Below are 16550 nucleotides of genomic sequence, written 5' to 3' on the forward strand. Positions count from 1 at the left end.
CTTCTTTTCTTTCTAAAATCAATCAATTTTTTAAAATGAGAAAATGTTTTAGTTACCTATTTAATAAAAGCATAGATCACCCTCAGCAACCTGACAGTAGAGAATATTTCAGATAACCAACTCGAGTGATTCTTCAATGGGATCCCGGACCGACCAGGAACTACTGAGAAACATTTGTTCACCTATCCATGTGCAAATATTTATAGAGTCATAACTATGTGCAAGGCACTGCACTAGGCATCTAAAAGAAGGGACAGAGAGAGAGAGAAATATAAATGAGGGGGAGAGAGAGAAAAAGAGAAGGAAGAGAAAGAAAGGATTTCTTTTAGTGAGAGAGATCTAAAATAAGCTATAAACATATGTTCTTAATTAATTAAATCTAAGATGCTATTATTTATATACCACTAACAAAAAAAACAAATTATGCCAGTTTAATAAATACATTGCGTTTTTTTTTTTGTTTTTTTTTTTTTGGTTTTTTTTTTTTTTTTTTTTACAGAGACAGAGAGGGATAGACAGGGACAGACAGACTGGAATGGAGAGATGAGAAGCATCAATCATTAGTTTTTCATTGTGTGTTGCAACACCTTAATTGTTCATTGATTGCTTTCTCATACGTGCCTTGACCGCGGGCCTTCAGCAGACTGAGTAACCCCTTGCTTGAGCCAGCGACCTTGAGCTCAAGCTTGTGAGCTTTTTGCTCAAACCAGATGAGCCCGCGTTCAAGCTGGCGACCTTGGAGTCTTGAACCTGGGTACTTGGCATCCCAGTCCAACGCTCTATCCACTTCACCACCGCCTGGTCAGGCAATACATTGTTTTTTATAACCATATATTGTAGAATGGATGCCTTATCAAAGATGTTAAAATATGAAAGGAAAAACCTAGTGTAAATAGCATATGCAACTTGATAGAACATAATGGTACTATAAAGTTCAGAGAGACTTCAAGTGTGTAAGGTGGGCACTAGTTGTAATGTTCAATTGTGTAGTCTGGGTGGGCTTCATTGAGAAAGGGACATTTCACCACAGAGTTCAAAGAAGTCAAAATTGAACCATATAAAAATCTGGAAATGTTTTTTAGGCAGAGGGAATAACCAGCTACAAATGCTTGTTATATTTAAGAACAAAACTGCAGTGAGCATTAAGTGGAGTGGGAGTCAAGTTTGCAAAGGGGCGAATAATAGGATATAAAGATACTGCAAAATCAGAACATTTCTAATTTTGAAGAGCACTCAAAAGACTGGCTTTTAATCTGTGTAACACTGGGAACCACAACAGGCTTATAAACACGGGGAGGATGTGACCTGACCTCACGCATGTGAAGTTGGTATGCACAAAAGTAAGACTGATATTTCCAAGATCTTTACCAAGTATTTTCACAAATTGTGAGAAACAGATGTGTTAGAAAAACAGAAGAACAGTAGAAAATTCTCATGCCATTCCTGGATATATTTCAAAGTGGCAGTAATTACAGGTAGCTATAGAGCTATCCTCTGTAGCTAAGGGCATATGGCCAGGAAATCTATGGAATTAAGACTCTGAGGAAAATCACAGGCAAGATGAAACACACTAAAAGGAATCTAGGCAAAATACTGATGGATCATGTACTGACATAGGTTAGATTGGGTTCTAATATAAGAATAGCCCCTGGGTGGGATTGCTCAAATCAGTAAGGACAAGGTGGAAAATATTTTTTTTGAACTGTGAATGTTTTTGGCAGAATAAATGCAATATTTTCAAATCTCTCACTATGACAGATCCCACAGGACAACATATAGAGAAATGCATTAAAACAAAAATGTTTGGGGCCAGAAAGCGGAGAGCAATAAAAAAGAAGGAAGACAATTATTTCAGCAGACTGCCCTATCAAAACTAAAGGAGAGTCCAAATCAAGAATATGATTAAAGTGACCAAACCATCCTGAAAGAAACAAGGGAAGAATTAAGGGGAAGAGTACTTTAGAAGCAGGAGGGAATATAGCAGAAATAAATATAGCACCAGGTCTAGAAACTTTCTAAACTGAGAAAATGGTCATTGTGGAGCTCACAGTGAGGTCTGGGTCTCTGCTATCCCCCCTTGAAGGTGTACAGTATTCATATCACAAATCACCATTTTAGTTTCAGGATCAGCAAAAGTATACAGGCCCATTGAAACAATGTTGGTGAAATCCCTAAGGGCCTGGTTCCACAAATGCAAGTGATTCCACTGTGGCATTCAGTCCAAAGTGTCTGTTTCCAAAGACAACGTGGAATGTTGTCTGCAGAAGAGGTGGCAGTCTGCATGGTTCGCTCTTTCTCCTAGAAAACTGAAGAGCACATGTTCTTGTGGTAAAATCAGACTAGGTGTACACTAAATGTATTCCCTCTTCTTTCTGAGCCCAGAGCTAGCTTATTTTTCTCAGACTCCCTTACAATAGAATATACTAATTGTTAGCAGGCTAGCAGGCAAGAATGCCATCTGCTACCTACCACAAGGCCTGTCCCAAATATCTAGGCAATTCTACACACATTGTCTCTTCTGTTGTCACTTAAACAAACACAGAGGATCCCCTGGGGGACTCCAAGGCCTTAGCGGGTGGTTTTAGAACTATCTGTTGTAGGGATCTTGTTTTATTTTCTCCCATTCGATTTCTACAGTTATCATAAAATAAGATCACTTATATAGGTGATGTAGCAGTAAGAAATTACTATAAAACATTTTTTAAAGCCTATTCATAAATTCTATGCTTTACTTCATGAACAGATAATAAATAGTTCACAGATTGGGGTAAGGACATGGATAAAACTCAAATATCATACTGTTAAAGGATGTTTATTAGTCTAAAGAACAATTCAGAAATTTGGAGTTACATGAAAGAATGAGATGGCTCAGAAAGGCTAAATGTAATAATCTTGTGCACTTATTTAAAGAAGAATTATGAGAAATTTTCAACTGTTTAAAGCAAAAATAAAATAATGTATATGGGGTTTATAACATATGTAGAAGTAAAATGTTTGCCAATATTATCACAAGAAATAGAAAGGAGAGATCAAACTATGTTCTCTTAAGATTTTTATTTTATATATCAAGTGGTGATATTTGAAGATACATGGTAACAGGTTTAAGTTGTATATTGTAACTATACCTTACAGCTACACTTTAAAAATAAAATAAAAAAAAAGCACAGCTAGTACATCAACGTAGAGAGGAAATAAAATTCTAAAAGTTATGCAACCGAACAGAAGAAAGAATACAAGGAATTAATGAATATAAAACTAATATAACCATTTAAAAAACAATAAAAAATGATACACTTAGTCCAATGAGAATTCGCCCACATACACATGTTGAAGTGATCCTGAAGCCACAGACTCTTCGAGGACCTGTCTCACCGAAAAGGAAATCAGAGAAGAACTTGATTCTTTAGAATTTATTTGTACTTAAAATTTTCGGACTTTCTTTAAATTTTATGTAGCAGGAGCAGAAGAATTTAATTTTGGATAGTAATTACTTGGGACTAATTTATTTGGAACTTTAATCTTTGAAGTTTTATTTCTCTCTGGGAATTTAATAAATTACATATTAAATTTTGAGCATCTCTATGCTCTCAGTATTGCATAATTGAAGTATCTTGATGTCATGAATTAATCTAATTGCAGAAGATCTGAAGAGCTCTACTGAACAGCGTTAACTGGACATAATTTAGCATGAGAAATAATAGAAAGAATTTTTAGGCCTTGGAGTTAATAAATTAATGTACTGTTCTATCATATTTCAAAGCCTTCTGGAAGCAAGCATATAGTGCCCACCAGTAGTTCTCAGGGGGCAATAGTAACTAAGGGAAGGACTTTTCTAAGTTGGAGTATCCCCAAGAGCAGCTCTGAGAAAAGAACTTAAGTTCAGATAGTTGATTTGGGAAGTGATCCCAGGAAGCCCAAGTTAGAGAGCAGGAAAAATAAGATAGACGTTAAGAAAAACAAGAAAGGAAAGAAGGAAGGAAGGAAGGAAGGAAGGAAGGAAGGAAGGAAGGAAGGAAGGAAGGAAGGAAGGAAGGAAGGAAGGGGAAGTGCAAGGTGCATTCATGAGATTCATGAGCATGTTATCACTATGAGCAAGAAAGGCTCAATTCCAGATAGTGTGGACCTTCTGAAAAATCATGTACAAGGCAGCTCAGCAATTCCCACAGAATAAGTGGGAGGCTGGGCTGTTCATTGACTTGTGTTCTTTTTTGGTTAAGGACTGTCCCAAGGGGCATTAAATTCCTGGCACAGCTGAGCTACCTTGAGTGCATCTGGTAAAGTTTCCTGTGTCAAATAAAGTTCTAAAAAGGAATGGCAGAAAGACAGGTTTCTATAGTAACAAGCTGTCAAAAGACCACAACCACCGCTGAGGCAGTCAGTGAGTGATGGGTTTGGAGCAAGACATCAAGATTATTTGCTGTAGGACCTCATGAAGGGGAAGACTGACTTAATAGATATCTGATCTTATTGCCTTAAGGAAGAGCCATTCTCGGAGATCACAATAAGCTTAGCTTCAAATCAAAATTAAAAGAATAAAAGTAGAGAATGTGAAGAAGGAACACATACCCCCACTTCTCATGTTTCTAGCCAATAGAATTATTAGAGTAGTAGTCTCAAACTTCACTGTCAAAACCATCAAGAGGGTTTGTAAAAACCCAGGTTATTCTTTTACCTCACGCCCAGAGTCTCTGCTTGAAGTGGGGGTGGTGCATACTGCCCTGGCAATTTGCACTTAAAACAAATTGGCGATGCTGGTTGACCAAGAACCACCGTTGGAGAACCACTGAGCCACAGTAACCTTCAAGGCTTCTCTTCTTGTCCTTTAATAACGCACAGTGGGAAGAGGAGAAAGAAGAAAGGAGGCCTCTGACTCCCTGTTTTCTGGATCATACTGTTTGCAGGAGGGTTTTATTCCCATCCACACCATGCAGAAAGTTTGGCAGCGTGTACAGGTAAGGCTGCCTGGGAATGGACAAGAAATTTCAATTCTATGATGCAAACAAAGCTGCCCATTGTTACCTTTGGTTTAAGCCACTTTCTAATCTTAAAGTGGTATTCTATATGTTATCCAACAGGGGACCTGGCCCTTAGGGTCTGCCTAGGGCCAGTCCATGATGCATGGGATCTGAGCTTTGTGCAGGAAAAATTTCACAACAGGAGTCCAGGTGATCTTAAAAGAAAGTTTATTAAAGCTGGGGACAGTGAAACAAGGAAGGGCCTAGAATAGGAAAAAAAAATAGAAACAAAACAAAAACCAACAACAGGAGATCCCAGGCTGGGTGGCCTTGGCTCTCTAGAAACCTTATTGGAAAGAAATAAGCAGCATAAGGGGGCCTTAGAGACAGAATCAAGGGGTTAGCTCATGGCAAGCTGCCGACTGCCAACTGCTCCCCTGGTTGCAAGTCTCATGAAGACCCTTACGATTTAGGAGATGCACGCCTATGGGGGGAGGGCAGAAAAGAAGGAGAGAAAGAGGGGCAGGTGCGGGCGCAGGTGCAGGCTTACTCCCAGACTGCAGAGTGTGCACCCTGGGTCCTTTGTTTTGAGGATTTTTTAAAGACTGAGAGTTAGGAGTGGTCTTGGGGAGTACTTCAAGAGAATATCCATCACTTTTTCAGGTGTGATCTCCCAACTCACCCAGGGCTGCAGCGATTAGCCAGCCACAGGGAAGGGTACCATCAGCCACAGAGGGATCACTTTGCACCTGGGCCTGGAGCCAAAACACAATTGCGGCCTAAATGTCATTTCTAAGGAGGTGAAACTCTGTATCTGGCTGTAAATTGCTCAGCCCATTTATTCAGTTTTCTGTCTCAGTTTACCCATTCTATTTGCCAAGCAATTTTCCTAGCTTCTTACTATCCTGGCTCATATATATATAGCCATCATATAACCAGCAATTTTGTGTAGAAATTTCTGATACGAGTAGGAAAAATAAAATGCACTTGATATGATGTGTGAGGCCTTAAAACAACGTGAACAAGAAACAGCAGTATACTATGGGTCCATTGTGAATATTGACAAGCTTTCTGCCCAGAGGGTGGTGTAAACACTGAATAACTTTTAAAATTTCAAACATTCCATATCATAAGCTGAAGATCGAAAGACAGTTTACTTTATATAAACAGTAAAAGAAAAGCATGAAATGAATTCCACTGGTAGAGTCAAGCTCCTTTGATTTCTACATAATATTTCGTCTGACAAGGACACAGAGGCACTCTCATATGTCAATGATCTAGTTTTGCATTGTTTGGAAAAAAGGGGGAGGGCTATTCATAGACTTTTATTTGATTTGCACTCTAGGCTATTTAAATAGACTTTGCACTTCAAAAACACTCTTACACAAATTCTATTAACTTATGATGTTTTCAGAGCTTTTTTATGGTAATCAATGACATATTTTATTTTTATAACTAATTGACAAATTGTTAAGATAAATATATTAAATTTGCTATGAAAATCTAATTTCCTAAAGGTCTTTTTAACCTTTTCTGAAAAGTGTATGGAAAATGGAAAATGAGTTAAACTAGTTTTAGAGATTTATTGGGCCCATAAATGTGCTACTGGTTACTTTGCATTTTCTTGCATTTTCATTGTGTTTCTCCACTATAAAAGCTCATTCCTAACAGTTTTTTTGTGAGTGGACTATAACAATATTCTGAGTGATCTCAAGTTTACTATACTTATTTATACATAAAAACATATGTTTAAAGTTTTGCCAAATATAAAACATCTTAAAACCAAAGGAAAGGGAAACAAAAAAAAAAAAAAAAGGAAGAAATAGCTTGTTTAGCAAATTACTTGTAGAATGGCTACTTTACAGCTAATTCTACTACTTCAAAATATTTTATTAGAAAGTGTCGTGGTAAAGAGAAAATCCACAGGTTTAAAATAATGTTATTTGTGCTAAACCTAGATTTAATACCTGAACTAATTGCAATTTGAATCTCTCAGAAATATAATCTTAATCAGTCTGGAATTTTTGGTCAAGCACCAGTAAGATAATTTGTCAGGTGGACCTTCACCATCCCCTACAGAAAGAAGAGGTAATCTGCATGTTTAAAAACTTTTCATGTACTCTTCCCCCAAAGAATAGATGTCCTGGCCTCAAAATAATGCAATAATTCTGTCTTTCTTTAATAGCTCACTTACCTCACCCTTCTTTCTATAAGAAGCTTCCATTTTGTCCAAATCCTCCGAGTTCCTTCTAATTGTCAGATGAGATACTGTCTTATTTATGAATCACTTAACATAGCCAATTAGATTTACAAATTTAATTGGTTTAATTTTGTAGGTTAGAAGTCCTTTCTCTATTACTGTTCTGCAAAATATTTTTTCATACCAGACACTTTTGTGGCAAAGATAGCTAGTTACCTACAAAATTTATCCCCCCTTTCTTCCTGTTCTTGTAATTCATTTAACCCTTAATTGTTGTAGATTAAGGTCACAAAATGTACATGACAATCTCTGCATTTAATGAGGAGCAGTGGAAGTTATCAGTGCTTCCACTAAAGTTCTTTTAAAAGTGCCCTCTCAGGTGTCCCGTGCACTTTTCCTTCCTCTCTTCCTTTTTGAACATGATCAAATTTTTCAACACCATTTGGAAAACAAGGGATGACATTGAGAAGGGAAACCATGTGCTAACCACAATAGAGGAATCCCAGGACAATGATGACATTATGGAGTGGCCATCCTGACATTGGGGCTTCTTCCATGCATAAAAAAACACATACCAGTATCCTGCTACTTTGGGTTGCTGTTATAGCAGCTAAAGGCAATCTCTAACAGATACATACATAATATATTTTCTACAGCTTGCTGCCTCTTCAGATAGGTTTAGATATTCAAGATGATTCTTGAAATGCACTTATTGTCTTTCCTCATTGATATAAATACATCAGAAAAAGTTTTTGGTCAATTATGTTTGAATTTGATAAATTTGTATTATATATACTTCATTTCTTTTTTCCAGTTAAAGGCAGAAGTAACAAGTTAGATTTAGAAGTGCTATACTGTCTAAACATTTTTCATTAATTTATGGTCCATATCTTTTTTATACAGAATTAATATAATCAAAAGTATTTCTTATAAACAGAAATCATAAGATGCTTTAAGGAAACACTTTGGGTGAAGGGATTGCATTTCTTTCTTGTACCTCACTCTAATAGTAGCTGACCAATTTGGAAGTTACAATCAATTTTTCAGCTCATTTCACATTTCTCATGGTCTCACTTTTTTCCATATCTTGCCACTTACTCTATGGCACCTTACTGTAATCCTTCTCTTATAAATTTGCTTAACTTTCTTTTGCATGTCTCTCTCCTACTTAGCTGACAAAATAAAATGCTGGTTAAATCCAAATTGCTTCTTTTTATTATGCAAAATCACAGCCAACCACAACAGAATAAAAACATATGAATATATATCTTCTACAGAATTATGAAAGATCAGCACAACCTACCTAACAACTATATACTACTACTTCCATCACCCTCCTGTCTTGCAAGATAACTATTTTTCATCCCTTCCCCTCTTCAAACCACTAATGTTCTCACAAATTCCTCATTTCCAATGATTGGCTTTCCTCACTGCATTGAAAAAATCCAAGTGATGTAAAGAGTGATGTGCTTCCTCCTGCCTTGAGCACCTGTTCCTACTCTGTCTTGCTCTGTTTCAACAGAAGAACTATTCTTTTTTTCAAACACCAATTCTTTCTTGGTATAACTACATTACATTAACTTTTTAAGGTCTTGACTACTGCAACTATCCCCTTTTCTCTTAAAAGAGCTGCTTTTCATCTTCACATAACTGCATAGAAACTTCATTTCTTTTCTCCTTTCTTTCTATTTGATTCAAACTGGCCTTGTCCAGCACCCTGACTCATCTGCCTCCTTCTTCTTTGCACGTCCATTCCCTTAATCATTAAGCAATCAGAGAAGTGAGGTTCTGGTCAGCATCAAATAATCTTAAGAGGAAAGTTTTGGGTTTGTTGACTCCAGACAGAGACAATTTCTGTCACTCTAGAGATAACATCTAGGCCTCAGTTGTGCTTTAGTTCCAAGTCCAGAAAATTAGGGAAATGAAACAAGGGGATGCTATGGCTGACATCAGTCGTGACTGGATGCCCTCTACCCAGCGATGGGATTCAAGTAATTTAACAACCGGTTCTCTGCCCTAATGACCATTTCAAGCGTAAAAAAATTGATATACTGAATGGTAGCTTATTATTTCATGTATTTAATACTTAAGAACAATAAAAGAAGTACACAAAACTAGATTATGTTATAAGACAAAGTTTTAAAATAATAATGAAAAAATGTTAAAGAATACCTGACAAAAGCAATAAAACTGTTATTTAAGATACTTCTGTATTGCTTCTTGATTGGTATCCTCACTTACAAATTTTTTCACCTATGAACAGAATGAAAATTACTAGGGGAATTAAGAATATGCTGTTGCACAGATGAACATTAAAAAAGAGTAAGGGGCCTGACCAAGCGGTGGCACAGTGGATAGAGCATCGGACTAGGATGCCAAGGACCCAGGTTCGAGACCCCGAGGTCGCCAGCTTGAGAGCGGGCTCATCTGGTTTGAGCAAAGCTCACCAGCTTGGATCCAAGGTCGCTGGCTTGAGCAAGGGGTCACTCGGTCTGTTGAAGGCCCGCGTTCAAGGCACATATGAGAAAGCAATAAATGAACAACTACGGTGTTGCAATGCACAATGAAAAACTAATGATTGATGCTTCTCATCTCTCCATTCCTGTCTATCTGTCCCTATCTATCCCTCTCTCTGACTCTCTCTCTGGCTCTGTAAAAAAAAAAAAAGAGAGAGAGAGTAAGGGATATATATTTGTGATTTCCACATTGGGTGGCTGCCCAGGCACCCATCTTAGAGAGAACCCTGATTACAAGTGCCATTTTAACAACCGGTTTGGCAAAGCAAACAAAGAATTAGGTATCAGTTCTGCTGAACCGGTGCAAACCAGCTGAATTCCATCACTGTCTCTACCCTAATACTAACCAGTCAAGACCATGGTCCTAGCCATGACAGTAAGTCTCTTAGTCATCATTATTAATGGCTTTTTCCCCTACATTAGTCACCCCCTGAAAACTATCTGGGAGCCAGGTCTTTGAACATTAGCTCACCTAATCTCCAGGTGTGGACCACTTTCTAAAAATAAATCCTTACTTTCTTTGCTGCAAACTCCTGTTCATGTCTTACTGGATTTTGATGCATGTATGCAAATGGACCTCTTTAGCCTGGTAACATTTACTGGATTATTTTCCCTAGCATAAAAGATGATCACACCTCTAATTTTATAAAACTCCCTCCCCTGACCTCACATCATTCGCCAGCTACTGCAGAGGTCTCTCTCTGTTCACTTTCACCTCATGTTCAGCAATGATAACATAACCATTTCTCTTTCCAAACCGCATTGCTCATGAAAAATATTTACACCAAGGATTGTGAGGCAGATCACATGTAGTAGGAGATAATATTAAGGACTGGTTTCTCTCCCAACTTCAGGGACCTTTCAACAAAAGGAAAATCATTAGTGCTCAGCCTAGACAACCACTCCTAATGCAGTAGTATCCCCTTCTCCACAGTCTTATTTACTGCAGTTTTAGCTACCTATGGTTGTTGGGAAAACAAGTATGTTAGGCTTGCTTGCTTGCACTGTTTCTGATTGGTGCATGAGCACAGGCAGCACCATGTGTGTATATTCTATGTAAGGCTGCAAATGCTTGCCCTCGGACTGGCAGATTGTAGATTGTGCATTGGCTGCCACCATTGGGAGGGGCCATTGTTCGTAATTGTTTGCTGGAGAAGAGGTTCCCCTACCCACAGCCGGTTTTAGTTTGTGAGTGCAGAAAGAGAGAGAGAGAGGGAGAGAAGCAGTTTTCCCTGTCCACTTGTTCATCTGTTGTTGCAAGACTCTAGTAAACAAAATGGCCCACCATTTTCTGGCTCCACAGTTCCTTTACTATCTGCCTGAATGTGAACCTGCATGGGCAAGACACCGGCCTTACAATGGTCAACTGAAGCCAAAATTTTTAAAAGAAAAATTCCAGAAATAAACAATTTATAATTTTTAAATTGCACATAATCCTGAGTAGCCTGATGAATTCTCTACTAGTCCTACTACACCTGCTCAGAACAGAAATCACCATTCTCCAGGGTCTCCACGCTCTGTATGCTCTCTGACCATTAGTCACTTAGTAGCAGCCTTGATTATCAGATCTACTGTCACGGTATCTAAGTGCTTATTTTACTGAATAATGTCCCCGAAGCACAATACTAGTGATGTTGGAAAATCAGATATGCTGAAGAGATATCATAAAGTGTTTCCATGGAGTGTAAAGCTGAACGTTCTCAATTTAATGAGGAAAGAAAAGAATTGTGTGTGGAGGTTGATAAGATCTACAGTAAGAATCTATTTTCTATGCACGAAATTGTGAAGAAGACAAAAGGATTTCTGTTAGTTTGGTTGTCACACCTTAAACTGCAAAAGTTACGGTCACAGTGCATGATAAGTGCTTAGTTAAGATGGAAAAGGTATTAAATTTGTGGGTAGAAAACATGAACAGAAAACGTGTTCCAATTAGGGCAAACACTGAGCTTGTACAAAGACTTCAGCAACAGATACCGAGACAAATGACTATATTCACATAACTTTTATTACAGTATCCTGTTATCATTGTTCTATTTTATTATTAGTTATTCTTGTTAGTCTCTTATTGTGCTTAATTTATAAATTAAACTTTATCATAGGTATGAATGTACAGGAAAAAACATAGATAGTATAGATAGGGTTCAGTACTATCTGCACTTTTCAACATCTATTCTCTGCAGATAAAGAGGGGTTACTACATTGAATTTCTCTTAACTAATTCATAATGTTAAGTTTGATAGTGGGGGAAAGGGAGCTCTGAAACCTTGTTATTCTTTTATTCTCACATTCTACATCAGAGAAACCTGAGATCAGAAAATAAACAATTCACCCAGAAAAGGATGAAATAGGAAGCTGCATTTCCCCAATGCAGCTCAGGGCACATCTTGCAACATAAAAGCCTGAAGTTTGGCTCAACGTCTTCCCCCTGCACCTCCCAGCTGGAGCACGACAAATGAGTGAGGCATCTAAGAAACCCGCAGCAGACATGGATGAGGAGCAGAAACCCCTGAAGAACGGCCATGTACAAATGTTTCTTAGGCTTCACTAGGCATCACCATTACGCGTGAAACTTGTCAAACTGTAAATTTCAAATCAAATTTCTAGAGGGTGCCAGTGAAGTCAGGGTTCTACATTTTTTATATATATTTTTTGACATGATTCTCATGCAAGTAAAACATGAACCATGCACTGTTTTACAAACTACCAAGAACTCTCACATGGGTTGTCCTTAGGCTGGAAGAACCAGAACTGGAAATAGGGTTAAAAGATAAAAGACAAATTACCCCATCACACCCACCAAATTGCAGAGTATTACCTTTGTCTAATAGGTCATTAGTCTGTATACAAGCACAACAAAGAGGGAAGTGAGGACCAGACTTGCACAACAACCATTTCCCCATGGATGCAGCACCTTGATAAAGAACCCCCCTTATATAGAATTGTCCTCTAGTAAGAATATTATGTATCCTCAGGTTCAAATGCTTTGAAAGTTCAACTCCAACTGTCTTAGACCAATTTGAACCTTATTTCACCCCTAGATTAGGATATCTTATACACCCATGTTCCCTCTGAACCTCTCTTTAATGTGGGGTCTGTAGCTCTCTCATACATATGTCTCATTAAATTTGCTTCATTTTCTTTTTGTTATGCTCATCTTCCTCATGTCTATTTGACTGTTAGATAAGCCACAAGAACCTTAATAATAGAGGAAAGTTTGTTTCCCCCATACATCCTTCAAAGTCCTTGGGTTAATTTTTTTCTTAAGTTCTCTTCTTTTTATACTAACATACCATTCTTCAGTGATATCATCAGATCTACTTTCAAAGTATTTACAAATGTGATCACTTCTTTACATCTTATCTATTAAACTATATTTTAAACCACCATTATCTCTTCCTAGACTATGAAAATATTTTTAACAGATCTCAGTTCTTCCAGTCACCTTAACACAAATCGGAATGTGCCACATTAGACACTAAACACTTTGAGAGCTTCCCACTACACTCAGAATGGGAATCTGCTATCTAAGTTCACAGCGCTCTATGAGACCTGTCCCTAGTCCCCCTCTCCAAATTCCTACTTGCCATTGTCCTCTTAATTCATACCAACCACATTAGCCCTCTTTCTGCTCTACACAGAGCCAAGAAAGTGTCAGCCTCCCTATTGTAAATCATCAAGTAAATTAACATGGAGAGTAGTATAAAAACGAATCAGTGTGTATTAATCAAATGTGCAACCATATATCATCAATTCAACTAAAAAATTAAAATTTGAATTAAATCAGAAGTAAAACAAAGCTCTGATTATAAGAATGATATCAGCTTCCTTGGACAATGTTCATAGCCATTAAGTCAACCACTAAAAACATAAAATTTACTGTAGATAACAACAGTTTTTTATATCATTAATAAGATGATCTAATTAAATGTTTATATATTTTAGTTTCCAAAATTGTTATGGTCACTTATTTGTTAATAGTCTTAAACTCAAAAAGCCATTTCAATTTTCTATTCTTTAATTTTTTAATTAGAATGTATTACTTTCCAATGACTCATGATGAGAAAGTGGTACAGCTTTACAGTACTTATTCAATTTAAACACTTTTTTTAATTGAAAAAGGTTTTGCATTAAGACTAAGTCCCAAGACTAAAAAAAAAAAAAAAAAATGAAGTGTTGCTGTCCCAGTCAATTAAGATATTCTGAATATCTAGTGAAGCAAAAAGTAATTATAACAACACACAGTTCTTACCATTCACTTGGAAGATGTGAGTCTGGTAGACTTGTTCATAACCATCTGCATAGCAGGTATAATTGCCCATGTGAGTTGTCGTAACCTTAGTAATATACAAGGATCCATCATCTCCAAAGTCCTATAGAAAAAAAGTAAAATTTAAATATATTAAATATAATAAAAATACATTAAATACAAAGAGGTCAATTTGTATTTAATATATTTTTTAACAATTTACTTTTTAGCAGTGTGTGTCCAGGAACAAAGTAAATAGAATAAAATATTGTTTTCAATTATAAAAATAATCATAGTCCTATAAAGTTGGAAGATCAGTAATTATCATTTTTGTAAGACATGTTTTATTTAAAAAGTAGTTTCACTCATAAACACAGCTTTTTTAGTATTTATTTAAAATACATAGATTTATATGTAAACTAATTTTCCAGGTGTTTTCTCTAATTCAGTTTACATTTTTAATTAATAAAATTGTACCATGATTTTTTTCTTATTTGTAGCTGAAATGTAGCTCTTTATTACATTCTTCCCACTTGTAATTGCTCATTATATTGTAGTTTATATTTACCCAAAAAAATATTATTAAACCAGTGCCTTCTCAGATAAAATTTATAGCTATATTGATAGAACAGAATATTTAAACTCAGAAACAAGCAAAACATTAAAAAATTACCATAACATTTTAAAACTTTAGGGACAATTGCATAACCACTTTGAAAAAAAAAAAGAAAAACGTTTCAGACTTATTTGTCAAAATCAAATCCAAGAAGCACTTTTGGAACAGTAAAGACCAGAAAACCTTCTCTCTTGCAAATTCAATGAATATAATAGCAAAATTATCAAAAATAAACTTTTGCAGAACTTTGGAAATAGGCAAATGCTCAGACCAGTTAGAGACCACCAATTGTAGTAGTTACTTCACAATATAGGTAAATCAAAATGCCATGTACATATATCCCTTATTTCTACAAAAACAAAACAAAAAACAACAACAACAAAAACTGGTGAAGAAAAGATTAGAGCTGAATCTAAGACAGACAGTGGGATTTGTGCCATCCTTCTCTCCACAACTGCCTTCAATGCCGGACCCACCAGCTTCCTAACTCATCATCCTTGCGGACATGAGGAGTAAAAGCAAGGAAACAAGGTTAGAACTCCTCCAAGGTCTCATTTGTAAACATTTTTATCTCTAGAGTCTTCATTGAAAACAAAAAAAAAACAACAAAAAACCAGTTGTTTAACATTACATATAGCTTCTTATGATAGAGTTGTTTACTAGTTGTGGATAATAGATACAACAACAAAAAGAAAAACAAGAATGAGATGTCCATGGAGAGATTTGAAAAGACCTGTAGATTGCTAGGAATCTAGAAGGCTATACAAATGCATGCAGGGTTGTATGCATGACCAGAAAAGATGTATTTTCTTTATGTATTTTAGGATTACAGCTAAGGCAGACTTGTACGTGCTTGTAGGAGATTCCAGTGCATGAAAATTAATAGATATAGAGCATCTCAGCAAAATCTGGAAGACTTACTGATTCAAGGTATTTAATTAAATCTCTGTTTGACCATTAGCTCACCAACAAAATAACTGAGCAAAGATTTCAGTGACTACATACAGCAAAATAAGAAAAAATTAACAAATCATAGTTCATCAAAACTAAAAAGTTTTGCTTTCCAAAGGGCACAATAGGAAAGTTAAAAAAAAAAAACTTCACAGAATGATAGAAAATAACTGTAAATTATTTGTCTTATATGGTTCTTGTTCCAAAATATATAATGAGTACAACTGAACAATAACAAGACTAATAATCCAATTAAAACAATGGTAAAGGATTTGAATAGATATCTCTCAGAAGATTTGCAATGGGCAATATAAGCACATAAAAAGAGGTTCAGTATGATTAGTCATTTGGGAAATGCAAATAAAAACCACTAGGAAATACCAGTTTACATCTTCTAGAACAACTTAAAAAAAATACTGACAATACAACTGTATGATAGGATTTGTAAAAACTGAAACTTTCAGCTGTTGCTGGTAGGAATATTAAATGTTATGCCTACTTTGGTTAACACTTTGGCAGTTTCTCAAAATGTTAAGAATCATTAATCATAAGTCTAACAATTTAATTCCTAGGCATATACTCAAAATAATAAAAGAAACCATATTTCTACACACAAATTGTACACGAATGTTCATAGTATCATGATAATAACCTAATAATTAAAACAACTCAATACCTACCTATTGATAAATAGATATATACATAGTGGTATATTATTTACAATAAGATATTACTTGGAAATAAAAGAAAATAAACTAATGATATATATTGCAATATAAATGAATCTTGAAAACATTATGTTAAATGAAAGAAGCCAGGCACAAAAGCCATAAGTTATTTAAGTCTATTTGAGTGAAATGTTCAAAATAGGCAAATTCTATAGAGATAGAAAATAGAGTAGTGGTTACCAGGAGCAGAAGAAAATGAGTGATAGAAAATGACTGCTTATGGATATGAAATACCTTTTAGAATGATGGATATGTTCTGAACTTTGATAGTTATGATGGTGGCACAAATTTGTGAATATAATAAAGCCACTGAGCACACCTTAAGAGGTTAATTTTAT

The 16550-nt window shown here is 36.0% G+C and overlaps 1 protein-coding gene across 3 annotated transcripts in view; it reads right to left on the reverse strand.

Annotated features, from left to right (window-relative positions):
- Positions 1-16550, reverse strand: part of FSTL5 (follistatin like 5) — a 699550-nt gene that overhangs the window by 159401 nt on the left and 523599 nt on the right. For all 3 annotated transcript variants that reach the window (XM_066280005.1, XM_066280011.1, XM_066280003.1), the window contains one exon: positions 13921-14041. In XM_066280005.1, the coding sequence (XP_066136102.1) occupies positions 13921-14041 (121 nt within the window). The remainder of the gene's footprint in view (positions 1-13920; positions 14042-16550) is intronic.

The sequence above is a fragment of the Saccopteryx bilineata genome, chromosome 1 (assembly GCF_036850765.1).
Source record: "Saccopteryx bilineata isolate mSacBil1 chromosome 1, mSacBil1_pri_phased_curated, whole genome shotgun sequence".
NCBI classification, from domain to species: domain Eukaryota; kingdom Metazoa; phylum Chordata; class Mammalia; order Chiroptera; family Emballonuridae; genus Saccopteryx; species Saccopteryx bilineata.